Source organism: Ischnura elegans, chromosome 11 (genome assembly GCF_921293095.1).
Source record: "Ischnura elegans chromosome 11, ioIscEleg1.1, whole genome shotgun sequence".
NCBI lineage: Eukaryota > Metazoa > Arthropoda > Insecta > Odonata > Coenagrionidae > Ischnura > Ischnura elegans.
The window spans coordinates 94,646,170-94,670,116 of NC_060256.1; the positions used below are offsets into that span (position 1 = coordinate 94,646,170).

Below are 23,947 nucleotides of genomic sequence, written 5' to 3' on the forward strand. Positions count from 1 at the left end.
ACTATTTTAGATTGCTATGGTCATCTACATGTCACTTATACGGAATGAGTTTTTTCAATTCATTGAGACCACTGAAAAATGAGTAAAAATGGAAACAAGTCCATGGTAATATTCCATGTGGGAATACTTTTAGGCTAATGTATATTATGATTTTCTTAAATTATAATCCACTCATTGCTTATTCTTACTTCCCATTTTTGTAGCTTTTTCCTGAAAAGTGTTATCCAACCTTCTTAGTGGGAAGAGAAAATTTTATCAATGAATATTTTGCTGCATGTGGCACCAGTGGTGTAGCAAGGGGGTCTGGAATCCCCCCTCAAAATATAAAAACACCATTACTTTGCTACATCATTAAAGAAAACAAAATGCTGAAGAAACATATCTGTGAAAAATGAAGTTTTTTCCATTACGAAAAGAGTTTAAATTAGTTCACAACCCTCGAATATCTACCCTATTTTTTTCCCCCCAGCTCCCCAAATATATGCATATTTTTGCATGAAATTGTAACTTTCAGAACATTCTTTTACTTTTGTATCATGCTGATATTTTTTAGGTTTTGGACCCCCCAAACGAAATTCCTGGCTACTGCAATGTCTAGCCCCTTTTAGTTTCTTAAAAATATATAACAGTACACCCCCAATTATCCTAAAGGGCTAATGTTGGCGAGAGACGGCACGGATAATCGGAAAACACCGATAATCCAAACTTACACTTAAATGTCTTCCATTGTTCTTAATTTACTTAAAACAAATAATGTATTATTATTTATGCAGTTATTCTGTTATTTTAGAGTGCATCCCGGACTCAATGAGAGCTTTCTTCGCCAGTTCACGATCTTTTTAGTGGCAATAACATGGTTGTACTCATATTTTTAATGCTCCATGTAAGGCCTGGTTTCGAAAACCGTGCATCCGTGGCTTTCTGATCACGGATACTGAAAAGTGCAAAAAGCACGAATGCTTCAAAACCTCTGCTCAACATTGGAAACAACACTGTCAGGCACCACGCCACGTAATCGCGTCTCGCACAAGTTGCCCGCGTTGCAACTGCTGTGGGACGCGTACCCATGATCACGGAGCGTGGCCGCGCACTGTGCGGCTTGGGAAACAGGAACACGGTGCTCCCATGAATGCAGCTAGCACACGATTGCTTCCGTTTCACGAAGGGGATTCTAACGGAAATAATACGCCCAGTGTACCCTAGCATTAATGCAGTAATTCTGATGATTTTGCGTTTGATTTTATTTTTTTATTAAGATCGTAGAAAATATTGAGCGAGAGTGAAAATCATGCACGGATAAACTGCAGCCGGATAATCGGGAGTGTGCTGTATGTTATTAATAGAGAGTCACTCCAATCGTTGCAGGCCCTAAAACCCGAAGAAAATGGCTGGTCCTCATTAGTGTTTTAAATTTTGTCCCCCCTGAAAAACAATAAATCAGGATTCTTCTGTCCTTATGTCTACTCAACTTTCACTTACCCTCTTTTCTAAAAGTCAAAGGTCATTGCAACTGCTGCTAATGAAATCAAAAAGCACTGAATAAAAAATGCAACTATGTATTATTCTGTGCTTAGAACCAATAGGCCCAGCACATAGTGACAACCTAAGCGAAGGCAATAATAAATGGCTACAATGAAAATACATTCGTAAATGGGTCATTTTACGTCAAAAAATGAGCACCTGCCCTAACCATCTCAGGGCTTGACAAATATTGATAAACATATTGCTAGTTTGTAACTTGCCATGCATGAAGAAACAATTTCTATAAAACTATTTTTTTTTAATATGGCTAATGTTTTGTTTTCACAACTTTGCCTTTTATCTATTCAGCTTTCTAATGACAGGATTAAGCAAAAAATATTTACAAATGATTGCTTTAATCAGCAAACCATGATGATGAATTACATTTAATAACAAATACAAAAATAATTCCTCGTGCATTTTTAGGACATTTAAACTTTTGAAATCTATTTTCCCCAAATACATGCCAACACAACCTCACTTACTTTTTGTTACAAATCTAAGGTCTCTCTGTCAGCAAAAGTTGATGAAGTTAAATTTATTAAGTCATACTATCATCAAGTCATAAGCACTGAATAAGAAAATCCAAATATGTACATTCATGTGCCATAAACTTACACGGGCCAGAACACAGTAGTCACAAGTCAGATATGTGCCAGACAAAGCTCATTTGATGTTTAAAAAATATGATTTCATAAATTCCTAACACACATGCAAATAAGTACATACATATTGAAGAAGTACAGGATGTACCATTTTTTATCAAAATCTGCAAAGGCCTAGGCAAAAATACCCATTATTCCATTCTTTTGCACAAAATGACACATACTAAATTTAAGATGATCAGGGTTCATGCCAACCTTCCATTTTGATTTCCCTGACTTGTACTACCTATTTCCAGTATTTTTTACCTGACTTTAAGTAACTAGCAAAATGCGAGGGCCACTCCAAAACTAATACACACAAATTTGCTGACACTACCACTGTTACTCTATGCACTTCCAATCATTAGAGTGCATAGAAGCATCCTTCCTGCTTCCATTCAAATTTATTTGAACGCAATACGGATCATGGTAAGGTAGCAGCAGTTCTAAAAGACAGTAAATGCAATTGATGTATGTCAAAAGCAACACGCTGTAATTGAGCTCCTTTGTTCAGAAACATTCATGAAAGGTTGAAGAGGGTGTATAGAGGTGATGGTGTTGATTGTAGTACAGTTGGTGGTAACAACGGGTATCTGGTGAGAACGGTAATTACAACGAACCAATATTGAAGATCATGGACACAATGGTTGACCCCATACTGCAAAAACACCTCTCATTGTTCAGCGTGGCGGGCCAGTGTTTTACCGAACAGGAATACACACCTTAGTTCCAAGGTGGTGTAAGGCCTTTGAAAAGGACAGAGATTTTGCTGAAAAGTGACATGGTGTTCCTAAAGGATGTGTTAAGACACTGTAAAAATTGGAAGTGCCTAGAATAAAGGTTGTGTTTCCAGGATATTTGGGTGCATTAGTTATGGAGTGACCAGCATACGTTATTGAAATATGGCATTAAAAAAATGGAACTTAGGGATATTATGGAGGATAAATTCAGCTAGATAAACTATGTATGTAATAAACTCAAGTGGAGGCAATAAATGAATAATAATTAATTATGTGACATTTGTAGAAATGAAGTCAAGTGGTGCCAAGCTGATGGCTATCTCACCCTGTGCAATCAGAATGGCCATAAAATATCAACTCCCCACTAAAACAGAGCAATGCTTGCGCAGAGGGCAATGTTCAACATCGACTTCCCTCTTTTTCTGGCTCCCCACAAGTTTTTCCCTCACCAATAGGATAGTTTCCTTCATCAAGGAAAACGAAAGGCATTGATTGCGATTCGTTACCCACCATTAGTGTATTCATAATATACAAATTATTTGGTTTTCCAAATCCCAGTTTAGACGAATTTTAATGGTCATTTTTATCCTCATTTGAAAAAGGCCAGATTGGCGCCCATGCGATGCCACTCCACGTGACGTCACAGGGACCTAGTTTCTATACGAGTAGATAGGAGTTTTACATCGTCTGAGATTATCAATGCATGCATGAGGCACAGAGCTCAGGGAAACGTCTCTTAATAATCACCTATTAAAACTGCCTATGGTCGGAAAGTTTTCTTCATTTGAAAAGGTATTTATAATCCTTATTTAAGCCAAGCGCTACCCGCTAGCAGGGTACTCTGCTACCTGCTAGCAGCCAGCATCACAGTGAAGCACATACCCTCGCCCCAAGGTCACCTCACATGGCGACAGCAGAAGCCAGAATGTCATCACGGGGGGTTTTCCCAGCATTCATACTTAGCCGTCACGTTTCCGCACACTTGAAAATTTTCACTTTTCATTTTATTGCGAAAAATAGATTTTGCCATTTAAAAATCTAAAAGCATGAAATGCGTACTCTGAGAGTAATTATCTTTCAATTTAGGCAATAAAAAATAATAGGAAACCACCCTATTAACTAATTCCTTTAGCTTCCAGTCTTGATTTTTATTTCCCGAAATTTCCCTGAATGATATGAACTAGAGATGGATCAAAAAGAACTCAACTGCCAAAACCAAAAGTGCATTGCAGTGAACAGTTTGAAAATAAACAGTTCTCTAAAATTCCCAGTTCGGAGTATATATCTGCACTGTACTCATCCAGTGTATTCGAGCCAGTAGTTGCACTCCTTAGAGACATTATGAACCGCAGATCAATCACTAGCAGGTTCCAGCAAGTGCATTGTGGTTACAACAGATGGATACTATAATGCAGACCATCCAAGGCCGCAACAGCACATAACAGAAAACCGAGCCCCTTCCCTTCATTCTCTCTTTCTTTCCTGGAGTAAGGATGAATGGCAAACACCCAGATGAAGTTTGATGAACTGTTTAACTGGTGAACGGTTCTTCTGGACATCTGTATTTACTATTTACCTGGGCATTAGTTTTCATTTGGGAGAACATGTTCACTTTGCAAAACCAGTTTTCATTTGGGCATTTATTCATGAAAATTTGGCTCCAATTTTCTGCAAATAACAAGTCAAATCTTTAATGACCTATCAAAGTGAATCACTATCATCACTAACTGTAATTCGACAAAGGAAGGGAAGAACTTCCCATTCAGCTAAAGAAAGCCGACAAAAGTATGCACTAATCGCTTTTGCAGTAATGAATAAAGAGCTTAGTTAACCAAATCAATTTTATTTGATTATACAATTATTTTACGATATGTTTATGAAATGACATTGTGATCACTTCACTTAATTGCATATAAATAAAATTCAGATCTTAATCTCTCTTTCATGTAAAATACTTCACTGTGTTACAAGTCATGTGAATCCACATTAAGACAGACAAAATATAATTTATTTTTTAGTAAAAGTTATGTTATACAAATAAAGAGTAAGTAGGTACGGGAATAAAACCACATATTTAATAATAAATCACAGAGAACGCTGACCTAAAGTAAGTAATCAATATCCAATAGCGAAAAAGTGTGTTTTACATCTTGGATAGAATAAAATCAGGCCAAAATTACTTTTCTATGAAACATTGGTCTAATATGCAGTCAGAATGTACTATTTTACCATGTATCAATACACATATTTTAATGACAGCTTTAGACTAATGCTTAATGCATCATCCAACATTCACAAAATGGCTTAAAGGAAATTGTATTAAGGGCCAGGAAGAAATGGATAATTATTCTCTTTGCAAAATTAAGTTTTTGTAGAATCGTAAATAAACAACATCGTGGAACATATAATATCAATTGAGTTGAATCATATAAGCCATTCAAAGCAATAGGAACTGGACTTTCAAACTCCCAGCACAGAATACAGGAAAACTTCTACATGGACGATTAATTTACCTGGTGCCATAGCAAAATACACCAGAGCTTTCAGAGTGTAACCTTCATTTTTTTATAAATAAAACAAAGAAGAAGATAAAAATTTTTATCTTATGCATCACAAAACTACAACTTTTCTTTTACTTTTCAATACAGCTTCCATTAATATTGAAGCACTTATCATAGCTATTCATCATTCATCAGATGCTACATATGGAGTACAGTGGAACCTCGATTTATCGTTTTTCAACGGGATGGATGAAAAAAACGATAAATGCGGGAAAGTTTGTCCGGGTTGCCTATGTCCCAGGAAACACTGGATTTTTGCGAATTGTGACATTCATTAATGGATTCAAAAAAGATATTAGCTTAAGACAGGAATATTATTCCTGCATCGAAACACTAAGGTCATATTGTTGATTCGGATTATATCTCTTTCAAATATCCTGAAGGAACATGCCGCCTTGCTAAAAAAATGTTTTACTCCACTCAGAATTTTCACTGCTATTATGCATTTCTGTCCGATGTAAAAATTCTTATCCATCAAATGCCATTTCAAGTACACGTATTTACGAGAGAAATGTGCGTGTTATGCCTCAAACAACTGATTTCGCCGTCGCAGTGATTGGTTATAGGATGTATCAAGAAGGCCAAAAATAGTTTATTATTTGAAATGTTCCTTTCTTGCAATTAAATTTTTAATGTGACTGAGGCAATGTGGCGTTAATCGTCAGCGGCACGCCCACCTAATCCTCGGCTTCATCCCACTTCTTGCTTTTCACCAGGGATCTCGCTCTACCCCGACCGCTGCCGTCATGTACTAGCGGACATACCGAGGCGTGCTGAAATATTCACGCATTTCTAGCCCGGATTCTTTTCTTCGTCTTCAATTATTTTCAGTCTATCTTTTAAAGTTCTCACTTGTGTCTTCTGAAGGGCCATGGTCCGAAGACGAATAAGAATAAAACTAAAAAAAATGAAACCGGACTCTATTGAACCCACACGGAAAACACTCGCCGGCTTTAAGTCAACCCACCCTGGAAAGTACGGAACCACTCGTACGAGGTGAAGTTCGGCACTAATGCTATCGCGTACGGCGTAAGCAGAGCTTACTGCAGAGGGTGAAGCATAACCATAAGACTGCGCAAATTTTTTCATTCTATGGAGAAGGCAGCTAACCCACTCATTTGTAACAATAAGTAGCGTAGCTCTAGATGAGCAGATGAATTCAGATTGCTAGTAGGGAGAAACAAAATATCCTGAGAAGACATCGCTTCGTTAGCACCTCAGACAGGTGAGACTTGTAGCATAACTCGCAAATTGTAACCAGACGCCCTGTTTTCGAAAAAAATCCGCATCAACCGCCGTGAAGCTCACTATCAGCTGCGAGGATATCGATATTCGCCAGAAATCACCATCTTATTATTCCAACTATTTCCTTGCCTAAAATGGTTAAATAACGTTAGAAATACGTCGTGTTTGTTATCATCCTTTTTTGAATTACGTGCACATCACTAATAACTCAATCTAATAAAAGTATGATACCAATTGCCGAAATTCATTTTTACACACCTTTTGGGCTAATCGGTGATTCATGCAGCAGTTGACCTCCAGAGGTGGGGATCTTTGAAGCGAGTCAGCTAAAAAAAAAGTCAGCGATCGAGAAAGAAGGAAGCGTGAAAAAGGTTTCTTTTGTTCTCGAGTAACTTGATATTTTATTTAGAAGCTAAGGTCTTCGTAATACGATCCCTGCTCGAGCTGGAACCTTTTTTTTTATTTCGGAGAAGAGGTACGCTTCAGACAGGGAGAGGCGAGTGCTGAATGGAGGGGGATACTGGATCTTAGGAAATGCGATAATGTGACTATCCCACGGCACTCAGCTTCTCCCTATCGTATTTCAATCTCCTGGGGAAGATTCAAACTTTGTGTCTCTCGTTATTAGCCATAAACAACACGTTGTAAACACTTCGTCTTATTTTTGTCAAACGATGAATGCGGGAAAATTATACGACGGGACCGCGATCTTCAAACGATCAATGCGGGAAAACGATACTTCGGGGAACGATAGATGCGGGAAAAAATTACGTTGTCTTTATGGAACTTAATTTGGGACCAGGAGCGGCTAACGATGAATGCAGGAAAACGATTAATGCCGGAACGATAAATCGGGGTTCAACTGTATATTTCTCTATGGAAGCGAGGCTTGGACATTGAAATTAACAGAGAAGTCAAGAATGGAAGCATTCAAAATGTGGTGCTGCCGAAGAATGATGAAGATAAAATGGATTGACTGTGTAAGTAACGAGGAAGTGCTAAGAAGAGTTGGAGAAAAGAGAAGCCTCCTAAAACCGTTAAGCATAAGACGGGACAACTTAGATGGCCACATTTTGAGGCACAATGGTCTGATGAAGACAATCGTTGAAGGACAGGTGGAAAGGAAGAAGGGCAAGGGACGGCCCCGAATGAGTTACATAGGACAATGGGTTATAAAGGATTGTAAAAGAGAAGAAATGTGTGGCTATGAAAAGTGGATAGGAGAGAGGAATGGAGATCTTTGTCAAACCAATCTAAGGATTATTGACTATTGATGATGATGATGATCATACCTATTAAGTAACTTTGAAATTCCTCGCGCAAAAAAATCTCCCAACTGTGCCTTGAGCCGTCCAGTGGAGTTCTTCATCTTTGAGCTCTTCCTCATCCTAAATTCCTAGGAGCCAAGCCATTTCTTCACATGCATAAAGAGGAGGAATTTGCAGGGAGCCAAATCTAAGCCGTATGTTGGATGCCTAAAAACATCATATTTGAACTGGCCCAGATGGTCTTTAGTTTTCTGAACAGTGTGAAGACAATCACTTTTATGCAGGAATGCGAATCCAGATGAAAGAAGATAGCATATGTTTCGGATCACCCATTTAAAGTTTTTCAGTGTTTCAGAGTAAGAATCCACATTAATTTCCACACCATGTTCCAAGAATTCAACCAGCACCACCCTTTTTCACTCCCAAAACACAGTTGTCATGAGTCATGTCATGGAAAAATCATGCCAGGCTTTCATTGGTTTGTCATGTGACCCCACTCCTTTGACTGTTTTTCAGTATCAGGATTTACATCCTTGATCTCTTGACATAATTCTGCTCAGAAAAGATTCTTCTTCTTGGTCATGCATCAGAAAGTCCAGCGCTGAGGTCGTACAATCATTTTTGTAGTCCTATGAAATAATTTTCAGGACCCATCGATCACAAAAATTTCTGTAGCCTTACCTGCCAATCACTTTCCCGCACAAAACAATCCTGGAAATTTATGGATATGGATAAAAAAACTGAGAGACTGGTTGTTTAGTAATAAAAATATTGAATTTTTATTTCAGACAACTAAATAATCTGTTCGTTTAGTTGCTTAAAACTTATTTTGTTACCAAATTTATTATAAATTTATTTCATGTTAATTTTCTTATTACTTTATTCTAATTGTATTTTGTATGCTTTAAAGATTGTTTATGCACACATGGACAAATGTGTCTCTGGAGGACTCATAGAAGAGCCTCTTTTGTTTTGTTTAAAGGTTACAAGAATGTACTGCCGAGCATTGCCATTTTTTATGTAATGGCAACCCCTATTCAAGACATGTCTTAAGGGGTGTCTATTTCACTGGTTATGTATGTACATGTAGTAATATTTTGGGGCAGTGGAATAAATATCTTTATCTTTATCTTTATTCTTCTGAAAGTTTGGAGATGGCGAAATGTTGGTTGTCGCAAACTTTTGCATTGATTTTCTCAACCACTTCATCAGCAAGCACAGATGGTCTGCCACTTCTTTCTCAATCATGAACATTTGTTCGGCCATTTTTAAACAAGCGGACCCATTCCTGAACAGCTCTTTCACTCGTTATCTTTGAGCCACACGCAGCACCAAGTTCTCTACTTATTGCTGCTGCCGAATATCCAACGATTTGATCTTTGGATTTTACTTATTTCTAGAAAAATCTTCCAAAATCGTTGGCACATTAAAGTATGGTTTCACTAGTAGTGGGGCCTGGTCGCTTTCATAGTGGCGAGGGTATTATCCTATCCTGCCCTTCCATCCCTATCCCTCACCCTGGAGGCGTCGACGGGCTCCTATCGTGGCCGTGCCTCCATCCTTTTTCCTTCCCATTCCACTCCCCTCCCCACGTGCGCAGGCATATCAGTTGAATTACTGGTTCCTGGCCCCAGTGCGTTGTAACCTTCTAAAAAAGCCCCCTTGAGTCATCCTACTCTGCTGCTGCCGAATATTGTTTAGCTGCGAAAAATCGAAAGACAGCACGCACTTCACACTTGACGGGCTTTTCTATTGTGGCACACATTTTGGCAAGCGACCAAAAAACAACTAGTGCTCAGATGATCTTCACTCTATCACAGCTGGACACCGACTGACCTGCCGTGAGCACTGGCGTAAGAATGATGGCACTACCCATTCCACCTCCCAAGCAGTGAGCAAACGGAGGTTACTTTCCAAATAGCCCTCATAGGAATGGCTCATTCCATGTCAGTTCACCTAGGCACTGGCACCCACAGACTCGAATTTTGATGACATTTTTGTCACCAGCTACTTACTACCCACTATTTATTTAACACATTCGCATCCATCCCCTCGGATTTAAACTGACCATCCAATTTAATGCCATCCATTTTCAGGTGAATAAAATCTACATGTAAGAAAAGTATTTCTAAAGGCGTTTTACACGGGGCACGGAATTGCCCAGGTTAGAACTGCATTCATTTCTAAAATGGCGTGAAATTGCACGATTGCATGAACGAAATTAGGACAGGGGCTATTTTACCATCTCACGTCCACGCATTCTCGCATGTGTTCTAGCAATTCACCGCTTTACACGATGCAATTTTGACTGAGCCTTCGTACACACGTCAGATTGTACAAGTACGTGCCCCATGTAAAACAGCCTTAAGGTGAAGAAAGATCTGAGGTTTACCCAGCACATGATGATGTTGGAGTTGTTTTGGGTTTCCCACCGGGTGAGGCTTTCCAACTCTGCCGACGTTTCGTTGGCCGTGTCGTCCGTCGTCATCAGGGTTTGTCTTCCAGTTGAGTAATCCGACATATATTTTGGGCTCCTGGTCAGCTGGCTAGTGATTGGTCTGCCTTTTCCCACCTTTTTTCCCGGGTCTCTCCAATGTATTTAAGCACCAGTTTCCAGGAGTTGCTTAGGGCGTAACCAGCATCACGATTAATGGTGTTAGTCGCCATTCGAATTTCAATTGCTTCCTTGGTCAGCCTTTCCCAGAATGTGTCCACACGGCAAAGGACCTTCTTGTTCAGGAGCTTCTTGTTCACCCAGCGAATGGCATGGTCGCGTGATATGCTCTGCTCAGCCACGGCGGATTTTTCTGGTTGGTCGAGCCTGAAATGCTGCTGGTTTCCTTTCATCCTGGTGGCGATGGTCCTGCCTGTCTCACTGATATACACCTGGCCGCATTCACATGGAATCTGGTAGACCCCAGGTGTCATAAGGCCGCAGGGATCCTTGGCTGTCACGAGTTGGTTTCTAAGTTTGCAGGTGGGTGCCCATGAATCGTAATGCTGGTTACGCCCTTAGCAGCTCCTGGAAACCAGTGCTTAAATACATCGGAGAGGCCCAGGAAAAAAGGCGGACCAATCACCAGTCACCTGACCAGGAGCCAAACTGTATAAGTCGGATCACTCAACTCGAAGACAAGCCCTGATGACGATGGACGACACGACCATCAAAACGTCGGCAGAGATGGAGAACCTCACCAGGTGGGGAGCCCGAAACAACTTCAACGGCCTAAAGGAGATTTACAAAGGAAAAATTTTTAAAATAGCCACCAGATGGCGGCTGATATCGGGTACACTATCTGGGCAAAAACTCACAAAAAAAATCGTAAGATAGCAGCAGGATCAACTGATAGATATCACCATGCATTCTGCGTACTGCTGCGTACTAGTATGCTTACGGTTGCTTGTGGCCAGCTTCAGGCCACGTACCAGTACGCTCGTGGATGCAAGTGGGTTAATGACCCATGTAAAATATTTCCTCTCTCACTCTCAAACATAGTTTGCAAGATTTGAGGGATCATGAACTTAGTTTCATAGCATCAACTTTATCCTTGGTTTAACCAAGAGCTAAACCGGAGAGGAAATAATGTGGAATATATGTCCATATGTATAATAAGCCTATAATGTTCCTCAAGAACAGATATTTATAACTATGTATTCTTTTTATAAAACAAGATGATAATGAATGGCCCATCAAAATGAACAGTTAAACCCACTTCTAGCGTGAATGATGAGACTTCAGTGGAGATTACTTTTCCTAAGGCACCAACCAAGGAGCCAACAAATTGGTCTGGTGTAAACATAGAGAAAGAGTGACCTTGAAATTACCAAAACAACTGTACTCAAGTAGCTACATACCGTATAAGCGTGTGTAAGAGGCGCACCCCTATTTTGAGCATCGAAGCTATGAAGAAAAAAATTTTGCGGCATTTTTTTTTATACTATCGCGCGGTGTTGCAGACGTATATTCGATAACTGTCGAAATTCCAGTACGCCTGGAATTTCGACAGTTATCGAATTTTTTTATAACTGCGGTGGTAATAGCGGCATAAGAGGGAGTAGAAAGAGTTCCGATCCTCTCTTCGCATACGCCGTTGCTCTACGATGCTTGTCCTATTCACGAGCAATTTTGTTTAAATGCTCTCGCAATAGTATTGCAATAGTATTGCAGCCGTGGAAAATTTTAAGGTAATACACGACAGGCACATAGCATGAACCTTCCCAAGAGCTTGGACAACAATCGGGGCAATCTCAGCGCCGTAGGATAATAACCACGTCGTGGATTTAATTGAGCCACATTCGGCCCTCCATCAGCCAATGCCTCTGCCGTTTTTTTTCCTTTCCAAGACCCCACAGGAAAATAGGAAAACATCAAGTTACAGGGGAACAATGGAAACGTGTTTCATCCCTACCCCGTCTCACCAACTGACCTTGATCGATCTCCCAGTTTATGGGAGGCCAAATGCTAGGTGAGTCATCTACTGAGCCCGAATATATCTCGATGGCTTTCAATAATTGTATGACACGCACGAGGTTAAAAAAAAGAAAGAGATCTAACGCGATGCATATATGACAGAATTTAAGTTTTTTGAGCTCTAATTGTTTGACACAAAGATTTATAGTTACAACAAGGCTACTAATATTCAAAATAGTCCAAACAGGACAATTTCGGAAGAAACAAGGGTAGCATAAGCGCATTCAAACAAGACGAGACGGACTGGAAACTTTAGGCAACGCGAACTGTGTATATCACATTGCTGCCCCTTCGCTTTGAAGGCAACGACATCACATGCAAGATCGGACGTGTTCTTCCCGTGCTCCTTCACTCATAGCCTCGTAGCTTGAAATACGGAGGGGAGGGAGCACGCTCCTTCCCCTCCGTATTTCGTTGCTTGCCTGGAAGACGGAGGGATCGCGCTCCTTCCCCTGGACCTCTCCTTCCGCGCTCTTCACTTATAAGCATTTCTGATTTCTTCCATCCACAATTTAGTCCAACAATGAACACACTCGTTCGAATTTTTTAAAGCGCAGGTTTTGATACCAATATAATTTTCAGTTGCAATAATCCTCATATTAGCATCTGAAGATTAATTTTGGAAAATCAGGTCCTCAGCGTAATGGAAATTACTCGGCAAAACAGATGTTGACTGTTAACCAGGTATGTCCTTCAACACTATGCGTTTCTCTACGTTTGATAAGCGATTACTATATGCAGTATAAATGCCGCGGGATGCCCACTCGTGGCAGTAAATTTTGCGCGCGCTCCGGAGCGAAAAACCCTGCGCGATCTTCTATGTTCACCTCTGGGGTACCGACGTGACGGCGCGATGCTTACAAGAAAAGCAAACAGGAGCATTTTAAAAATACGTCACTAAGGGAGAAACTCCCCTGCCTGCCGCTTGTTTTTGACCTAGGGTTTCAGATGACTGACTAGCACTGAAAACCAAGGCCACTCAGTTCCCCTTAGACTTGCGACCGGTGAAGGGGAGGGGGGGAAGATAAGAAGTTTGTGTAAGAGGCGCACCCTCATTTTCGGCAGCAATTTCTGGGAAAAAAGGTGCGCCTCTTACACGTGCTTATACAGTATTTAGAAAAGCCCTTACATATTTAATTCTGTCTGAGGATACATTGAGGATGGACATGGTAAAATTTAATCAAGATTCATGGACACTTACAAACACTTTAAGAGATTATGTCATGCATAGCAAATTTTAGGTCAAAAGTTGCTTGTGGGCCTTAAATTTTATTTGAAATTATAAAAGATGGTTTATAGTGTCAGGCTATGTTTTCTAATAACCAAATAACCTAGTAGTCATTGCGGAGATGTTCATAAAAATAATTACAAGATGATCGTGATGATTCATTTTTCAAACGAAAAGATTGTTTTGGTAGGCAAGTCCCAATAATTCAAGAATAAAGAAAAGCTTAAAGTTTGGGACTAGAAGAGAACATTTTTTACCCCAACTAGATACGTAATTTAGAGTGGAAGGATAGCACCAGAAATTAATGCTTATGATTTTATGATCCATCTTTGAGATCTGTCATTAAATATCATGTACTGGAAATCTATTGAAAATTTGGGATTTGTTCCAGCACCAGTAAACACCTGCTATGAAACAATCTGTTAAAGTGTGTGCTCTATAGTTGTATTTCTCTTTCTTTTCTGTCTATAAGGTTTGAGTGTCCCTTGTGTGCACGCAACTTCCGGGGCACGCTATGATTCTGTGTGTTCGCACCTTTCATACAGTTGGTGTTGATGGTGATATGTATCCATGTTTATCTCAATATATTTGTTGAACTAACTCTATGTGAGTCTCATTACCATGGCCCAAAAACCAAAACAACACAATCTTCATCAAAATTAATTCAGTAAGTGGCATAGTGTACATGCATAATAAACTTGGGTGTGTTAGCCAGTTGCCAGTAAATCACTTACAGTTTGGAATGTTGATTCCAGAAGGTATTCCACTTCCAGCAAACGTCAAGACATCGAGGGAAGTGAAATCTGGCCTAAGGAAACGGTCCTTCTCAAAACTGGGAGGCCATGGCAATCTTGGCAGAAAATTCTCCGCTTTGTCCACCAACTCAGCAAATTTCGCAGACATTTCTTTGTTGACCATTGCCACAAATCCTTCAAATTCCCCTCGGACACCAGATGGATCTCTGTATGTCTCAATGAAGCCAATATACCTAGGTAAATTGATAAAGTAATAAAATATTAGCAAAAAATCTTGTTTTATACCCACTGAATTTCCCCACGTAAAAAGTTACTAAAGGGAAATGAAGTACACTTGTGAAGCATCACTTAAAAACTTAACCAATAGATGTAAAAATCACAGCTCACATGAATATTAAAGTCATGATTGACAAGGCAAAACATATGGTTCAACTGAGAACGTTTGCTGAAAAAATATCACTTCCTTTCCAGATTAACAGGGGAAAAATGAAGAAAATATTTACGTTTCAATCACAGGGCCTTTGTCCTTGATCCAATACCTAGAACCCTCTTTATGATCATCAAGTCTTCCAGACTGAAAACTTTTGGCATAATATTCCAGCATTTTCTTTTCATTTTCATTGGCAGCAAATTCCTGAAAGTAAAAAAAAATTAACAAGCGACCCAACCTTTAATCATCTAATTATCAAAATTTCAGTACATCTTTTATCAGAATTGTTAATTAATAATGAAAGATACTTTGTTTCTTCCACAAGTTTATAAAATTCATATTGACTGGTTTTGGCTATTACACCATTATCAAATACCTGGCATAGCTGGTAATACCTGGTATTTGATAATGGTGTAATAGCCGAAACCAGTCAATATGAATTTTTATAAACTTGACTTGACTTTTTGTTTATTTAACCAGGCCCAGATGAGGCAACAATCCTGCCCCCTCTTCCCCTGGGCCTGGGCTCTTTTACATGATATGGTGTAAGCAGGAAGGGTGACACTTATGTCAGTCCTATATATAAGTTTTCAGTCCATTGTGATCTTTAGAGTAGAGATGGGTCGAATAGCAGATTTCTCGAATTCGAATATCGAATTCGAATATTAAATCATTGCTCGAATATTCGAATACCTCGAATTTCGAATACCTCGAATACTAAATGATGAATGCTAGAATGTTTGACTCGGTTGCCTATGCAGCAGGCAACACAAGATTTTGGGGAGTAATTTTGATTTACTAATCTCTAATGATTTTAATTTGATGCTAAGTCTCCGTCGTATTTTGACATTTATTTCTTTGCGTAAAATGCTTAAATAAACTCAGAAATACGTCGTGTTTGGTCTTATTCTTTTTGAAATTACGCGCACATTACTAATATTTCAATTCAATAAAGGTGTAACATCAATTGACGAAAGTCATTCTTAGACACCTTTTGTGCTAATAGATGACTCATGCAGCGGTTGACCTCCACAGAAATGGAGAACTTCGAAGCTGGTAGGAAAAAAAGGTCAGTGGGGGAGAAAAGGGAGGGCCGGAAACACGTTTCTATTGTTCTCGTGTAACCCGGTATTTTTTCGAAGCTAAGGTCTTCGTAATATGATCCCTGCGCGAGCTGTGACCTTTTTTTTATTTCGAAGAAGAGGAAATCCTCAGAGGGGTGGGCTAGTGCTGAATGGAGAGTGATACCGGATCTTGGGAAATGCGCTAATGTAAGTATCCCACGGTACTCACACAGCAGTTGACCTCCAGAAATGGGGAACTTCGAAGCAGGTAGCCAGAAAAAGGTCAGTGGGTGAGAAAAAGGGGGAGGGCGTGAAACACATTTTTATTGTTCTCGTGACTCGATATTTTTTTCGAAGCAGGGGTCTTCGTAATGCGATCCCTGCGCGAGCTGGGACCTTTTGTTTGATTTCGGAGAAGAGGAAAGCGTCAGAGTGGGTGAGGCGAGTGCTGAATGGAGGGGGATAGCGGATCGTGGGAAATGCCCTAAGGTTGCTATCCCACGGCACTGAGGTTCTCCTGGTGGGGGGAATCGGGGATTTTCGGATTTTTTCACCCGACCATTTTCGGTTCCCCTCGTCGAACTCTTTTCACCGCTAAAATCCACGAATTTGATGTAATTCGTCAACTTGCGTAAAACGGCGCTGCGAGCACTAAATGACTACTGTTCTCTACATTTTTCCGAGTCAACTACCAACGACGTGCGTGCGACAGTGTATGACGCGAAATTCAAAGTATTCGAGGTATTCGAGGCGGTGCTTTTCGCATAACTATTCGAAACCTCGAATATCGAATACTTTCTAATATTCGAGGTATTCGAGTATTCGCGGATACTATTCGCACATCTCTACTTTAGAGTAATGTGGAAGAAACTAAGTGTCTTTCATTATTAATATGTAGCCCTTTCACCACATGCACGCTTCAAGTTTCTACATAATTGTTAACATTTTTTGGTGAATAATTCTTGTTGCAGTACAAGAACAAATAAAATATTTTGTATGTAGTGCATGAGTTTAGGAACACAATAGAAACTTTACAGCAAGTGGCAAAATTAAAAATGTGACTTCTCATCTGAGCATTTTTACGTATTTCATATCAGATATGTACATAATATGGCAACAATAAAAAAATACAAGTGCCTACAAACATTCCTTTGAAATAATGAATATGTACATATAAAGATTTTTCACGGTGAGATCTTCAATGTCACCTGCCGCATATATCTCGTGAAGGACATTTACATGAAAACATGAACACATTAGACGAAACAAAACTTTTAAAAAACATATCAACAGTCAGAGTGGTGGCTTGGAATGTAGGTTTACGCAGCAAGAGGCATTGTTGCTAACGGCTTTCAGGAACAGCTGCGTGTTGTGCTTTGTCGTGCAAGGTTTCATGTCCATTACAAGGCGCATCATCAGGTGATGAATGAAAATTCGGAAAAAGGTTGTCAATAGGGTGGTTTCCTATTACTTTTTTATGGCCTGAATCGAAAGATTATTACTCCTGGAGTACGCATTTTACGCTTTTAGATTTTTAAATGATGGTATCTATTTTTCGCGATTTAAAGAAAAGTGAAAATTTTCAAGCGCATGAAAACGAAGGATGTCATTGTCAGAGATTCTCAGTTGTTTCAAAACTTTGATGAATTCTTTATGCAGGATCCCATCTGTTCGATGAAGGGTTGGAGGTGGTTGGCAAGATAGCGTGCTAATGCGTAGTGTAAAGCTGTATTGGTAACCCAATACAGCTGATGATAGTCTGTATAGACAAGGAGGTCAGGCAGAAGAAGGTAAAAGGTGAAATTGCTCTTTGTTAGAGATGGAAGGGCGCTTAATGAGATCCCTTACATCTCGTTCATTTTGGCAGTCGGGTGCTTCTTCAATTTTTCATACGTCGGATCTTCTATGAAAAATTCTCTCTAAAGGCCACTATACATGGTGAATGATCATGCAAATGATCACGTGATCATTCACAGGGTGGTGCGAGCAAAATAGAATATGTTCTAATTTTCACTGAATGATCATGCCCATGAAGGTTCATTCGCGAATTGTTCTGTTATACACGGCGAATGATGATTCGCATGATCATGCTGAATGATCATGCGAATGAAATCATTCGCCATGTATAGCGGCCTTAACGAAGAGCAATTTCACCTTTTGCCTTTGTCTGCCAGACCTCCTCGTCTCTACAGGCTGCTGAAGATTTCACAAACAAGGATTACCACTCCGTCCTATCGTCAATTGTTTTGGGTCAACCTACGCATTAACACGCTATCTCGCCAACCACCTCCAACCCTTCATTGGACAGACAGGATCCTGCGTGAAGAATTCGAAAGAATTCATCGAAGTATTGAAACAACTGAGAATCTCTGACAATGACATCCTCGTCAGTTTCAACGTTGTTTCTCTTTTCACAAAAGTTCCCATTAAGGAGTCTGTAGGCATCATCAAAAGGCACACCAAATTCGGACTTCCAACGGATTTTCCGAAACTGGCTGATTTCTGTCTGAGGAGCACCTACTTTCTGTGAGACAGAGAGCTTTACCAACCAAAGGATGGAGCAGCTATACCTATGAATGCGACTGTTTCCAGCAAGGTTATTCACCGGCAACGAGGAAGAGTCGGCTCACCACTCAGGGGCAGGGCTGAGAGTTCTGCTGATGCTAGCGTCGCCCTCCTCCTCCGCTACTCTGGTGGAGGGGGAGGGTGGACGAGTATATTAATTGACAACCTTTTTCCGAATTTGCATTCATCGCCTGATGATGCACCCTATAACGGACGCGAAAGCTCGCACGACAAAGTGCAACACGCAGCTGCTCCCAAAAGCGTTAACAACGAAGTCAGTGTGGTGACTAATCATCACACTGACTGTTGATATGTAACTACATCAAAAGGAAGCAACACTTAAAAATTAATGCAAGCAGTAAAATCAGAAAAGAAGCCACGAAAATGAAGACTGATGAGAATGAACGGGCCCTCACCAAAAGTTAGACATTAATATTATGTATAAATGAAAAAATAAAATTAAACAAATTCTTGTATGATCCATTTTTGGGTGTTGCTGTGTGAAATGAACTTAAACTCCTCAACATTTCATTCCACCTTCTTGGAACTTGGTCCGGAGAAAAATTAGATTAATCCTTTTTACCTGAACAACTGTTGGAATACCAATTGCTGCTGTCATGAATTCAAGAAATGAAAAATTAAACCCAGTACATACAAAACAAATATAAAAAGGAAAACAGAAAATTTTCCAAGTTCTCAGTGTCAAAACTGATAACATCCTTCGGGCTTTCGTTTATCGACTCATTTTGCAGGAAAAACTTATATTGATCAAAGGAATCTTCCTTAAGAGTGCCAACAACAATGATCCACACTAGACGAAAGCGAGGTGGAATGGAGTACAGCCTGAAAGCAGCAACTCGCTCGTCATTATTTTTTATCTTCATAAACTTATCCCTGTAAGGATTGAGGGTATCAAGTTTTTCCCGCGATTAGCTCAACAAGTGCGCAACAAATACAAGAACAGAAAAAAATAAGTCCACATATTTTATTTTTACTCTTATCAAAGTCAACATTTAGAAATTGGTGACCTAGCCCTTCAAACAGTTCTGAAGTTAGCTACACTGTCATCAACATGTGGATTTAAAACAAGCAATTTTCAGTATGAGTACCAATTCATTGTGGATGAAATACACAAAACTAATTAAAAAATAATACATACTACTTTGAAACAAACGAGCTGAGTTAGAATGAAGCAATGAGCTGACAGAAGAGAAAATGACAATTAACTACAACAAATAGAATAATGACTGATACTATCAACTGTAATTATGGCAATAATATTTAAAGGTAACCCACAACTCTCATGAAATCCCAAGCTCTATCATAACTGAGCGCCAAATGTTACCTCAGCTTTCCTTAAATTATCATTCACCAATTTTAAGATGGGTGAATAGTCTCCATAAATAATACTAAATTCTGCTCCCTTGAAGTTCTCACTTTCTTGGGAGCTATCTGCGGGGAATTCGACGGAGGCCAACTTTACCTGAAATGAAACAGAAACATCAGTTATACACAAAATTATAATGTCAAATTCACACCAAAGGCAAAGGAAATATTAAGCACAAATAAAAATTAATACACTCACACTAGTATTCGATATTATTTAATAATAAAAATTTTTATTTCCCATAAGACAAAAACACATGGTGAAATACACTAGGCAATAACACATAGTAAATTGTACAGGGTGCATCAAAATATATACACCCATGTCTCGTATAGTGCAATTTCGATTAGCGCAATTTCGATATAGCGCAAATTCGTTCCTCGGGGAAACATTGCAACGCAGTGTAGCCTAATCAAAAATCTTAAACGCTCTCGTGATAAAATGTGAACTTGAGCTAAGTACACACGAAATTTCTATCATTTTACGCATATTAATATTATTACTTGCCTCAAATCTTCTCTTTTGTTTATATATTAATCGAAATCCATTGCTGTGCAATCGCCAAAAGTATTACTCGTCATTGGGTCCAGATAGCCGGCCTCCCATAGTAATTTATCTCGTCTCCTTAACAGAATGACAATAGTTAATTTAAATCATTAATTAAGAGTTAAACTAGAGGAAATGAGTTTTTTAAAAGCAATACGGTTTAAGACAATTTTTGCCGTCATAGGTTATCGGTTGATTGACTTCCTGGGAGAGGGTCTACGCTAAAGCCTTCAAGGTCATCGGTATTCACGGGGGAGAAATGGAGCGGTGGCCAAGTTGCGCATGAATAGCATCAACATAGAAGAGGGTCCCCTATAGAGTCTCAAACACAATAGTTTCGTTCCCTCCCCGCAGTCGTAGGCCCTATGCGTCTCAAGAATACTCGCACAGTTCAGCAGTAGAAGGTGATTTCGATAGAGCCATGCAGAGTAAAAACCAATAGAAAATGGCAAAAAATGGGAATGCGGGTAGAAAAATCAAGAATTTATCAAGAAAAACCATAAACCTAGAAGAGAAATTGATATAGGTCAATTGCTTTGAAAATGGAGAACGTCAAAGCGATATTGCGCGGTAGTTTAAACGCATGATGCCTTATTCTGAATAAAGACGAAGTTAAAACATCAGTGACCTCAGCCGCACCAACTTCAACCGAGCGGTCTACACATACGGAAAGTACATAGTGAATCAGTACAAAAAGACGAGAGTGGTAATCGCTCCGAGACATTTAGTGAAAGCTCCGGTTGGTTCCAGAATTTAAACGGCAAGCAGGTATTTTCAGTGCGGCGATATCAGGTGAATCTGCAAGTGTTGATAGCGCAGCCACCACAACATTTTCTGATGAACTCCAAGCTGTGATTGAAAGTGGCTCCTTTCCCCCTCAACTAGTTTTTAGTGTTTACAGGACGATATTCTTTTGGAAAAGAATGCATTCTCGTTCATCCATTTTCAGGGAAGGAAAACCTAGGTCAGGTTTCAAGGCTTTTAAAGACTGTTTCACGTAGCTGCTAATGCCTCGGAGGACATCAAATTAAAATGATTTATCATTCATAAACTCCGCTAGCTATGAAATGGCATTCAAAGTAGCGTTTGCCTGTCACTTCGATGAGCGACAAACGGGCCTGGGTGACACAATAGTTGTTTTTAGACTGGTTTGAAAAATCGTCAACTGCCGGCAATGCATTACGAACCCCTGAGATATCAGATGTTAGCCCACCCGCACAACAGGAGGGAATTTCAAAAGCACGTACAAAATTTTCTAACACGAATTAAAGTCTTTGAATATTTGCCTACTATTTTTAAAGATACTTTAAACTATAAACATTTATATAAATAATGTTTTTTAAGGCTATTTATGGGAATACATATGTTTTAGAGGAAATTCAATACCCAAGACCTATGCTACCAGGAACGCATCCCTATCTTCCCAATGTTAAAACGCTCTCGTATAACGCAAATTCGTATAGCGCAAAGACCCCAAGGAACGCATCCCTTGTGCTATACGAGACATGGGTGTACACACTAAACTATTAGCACTCAATGTAATCATTGACAGTGTAGCAGTACTTAAAAACTAGCTTTTTAAAAATGGTAAGGGAGTTTACACTTTTTATACTAGTGGGAAGATGATTATACAACTGAATACATATTTAGCATGGCCCTTTAGACATTATTGACTAACTAACAAGTAAAATATGCATATAAGTCATTACATCTTCTGGTTTTATAATTGAGTAACTCATTGCTAGAGGAAAATAAATCCTTTTTTTTAATTACAGAGTTATAAATATAACCACAGGGGACAATTTCAAATATCTAGGCTTTGATAAAGTGATCTCCAATGTGCAGTGTAAGATTTATTGCACATTGACCTCAGCATTTTTTTTAATATAAAAATTTTATTTAACTTTGTAGAACACCTACTTCCCCAGATCATAATACATACCATAAGAAATATGTGAATAAAGTAGACCACATAGGGATTTATTCACAGTGCGAAAGATCCACAGAGAAAAAATCATTCGCCTTGACTGGGATCTGTGGATCTTTCGCACTATTGTGCATTGCGGGTGACTCCCGTAAAAGTTATCGCCGCGGCTAGTCCCGGTATACTTTAAACTAAATTATTCACAGTGCCAATATGCCAAATAGGTATTTATTCACACTGTAACCAAGATGTGTATGGTTGTTTTTTTATTATTTTCTAAGCTTTTTACCTGTAAATAACAGATAGCTAATGAAAATAGGTATTAATTGTTCGGAGAAATAGATATGTTGGCCACACATGGTGGGAGAGTGGCAGTTGGAGAACTAGATTAGGCTGTGAAGATAATGGGGTCATTCACTCAGTGCGAAAAATCCACAGAGAAAAAATCATTCGCCTTAACCAGGATTTGAACCTGGTTCCCCTGATTTCCGGTCAAGTGCTTTAGCCAGTGCTACTGAGGCGTCATTTCTCTTTGTGGATATTAGTGGACACAACCGGACTAGGTGTTATTGAATGCTGAGCATATGATGCCACTGGCAGCCCAAACCGTTTACACAGCACCACAGCCGGAGAGCAGGCCCAGACTTGGAACACATAGAGCCAGGGGAGCAGCCAGGAATTAAGGCTAGGAGGGGTTTTAAGCGCAACTAAAACTGGGGTGTCTGAGGGTATGGCATAACCGCCAAGGTAAGCGGGAGGTGCGTGGTCCCTACCCAGAAAAATTTTAGGATAAATAGAGAGTTTTACAGCTTTCTGAGGGATATATTTTATAAATAATCCTTAAACTATTCTATGAATAATATTGATGGAATTAAGTAAAATGGATTCAAGTTAAAAATTTCTCTGAGCTCTGCAGGGGGGGGGAGGTTATCCCCCAATCCCCCCCTCGCTGCGCCACTGCATAGAGGTGTACACTCTTGACTAATGTTAAGTATAACGGGACTGGCCACAGTGATAAATTTTACGGGAGTCACCTGCAATGAACGAATTGAGCGAAAAATACACAAAGAAAAAAAATCATTCGCCTCGACCAGGATTCGAACCCAGGTCCCCCGATTTCCGGTGTCCACTAATATCCACCAGGGAGAATGACGCCTCATTAGCTTAACTGGCTAAATCACTCAACTGGAAATCAGAGGATCCCAGTTCAAATCCTGGTCAAGGCGAATGATTTTTTTAATCGGTGGATTTTCCGCACTATTTGCGCATTGCAGGTGACTCCCGTAAAAGTTACTGCCGGGATTACTAGGGACTATAGTCCCAGTATATGTACTAAAAAAAATCATTCACTCAGATCTAAAATAGTTATCCATTTAAATGGATGTGAAACATAAGCAGTGATGTGGTGTAACTAAGTAATCAAATTGCTATTAACAATTACATATTTTTAATTTTTACTGGTTATTGATAATTATTTAAAAAAGTAGTTTTTACTTTAAAACTAAAGCTTGTGCGAGTAATTTTTTTATTTTATTCCCAAACCACCGAATGCAGGTCATAACAGCCATTTTATATCGGGGTATTCAACAAATTTAACA

General features: G+C 39.4%; 1 protein-coding gene across 2 annotated transcripts in view; it reads right to left on the reverse strand.

The window, feature by feature from the left end:
• Window positions 1-23,947, reverse strand: part of LOC124167895 (dipeptidyl peptidase 3) — a 52,033-nt gene that overhangs the window by 24,147 nt on the left and 3,939 nt on the right. For both annotated transcript variants that reach the window (XM_046545953.1, XM_046545955.1), the window contains 3 exons: window positions 19,838-19,975; window positions 14,937-15,067; window positions 14,413-14,666 (listed from right to left, as the gene is read on the reverse strand). In XM_046545953.1, the coding sequence (XP_046401909.1) occupies window positions 14,413-14,666; window positions 14,937-15,067; window positions 19,838-19,975 (523 nt within the window). The remainder of the gene's footprint in view (window positions 1-14,412; window positions 14,667-14,936; window positions 15,068-19,837; window positions 19,976-23,947) is intronic.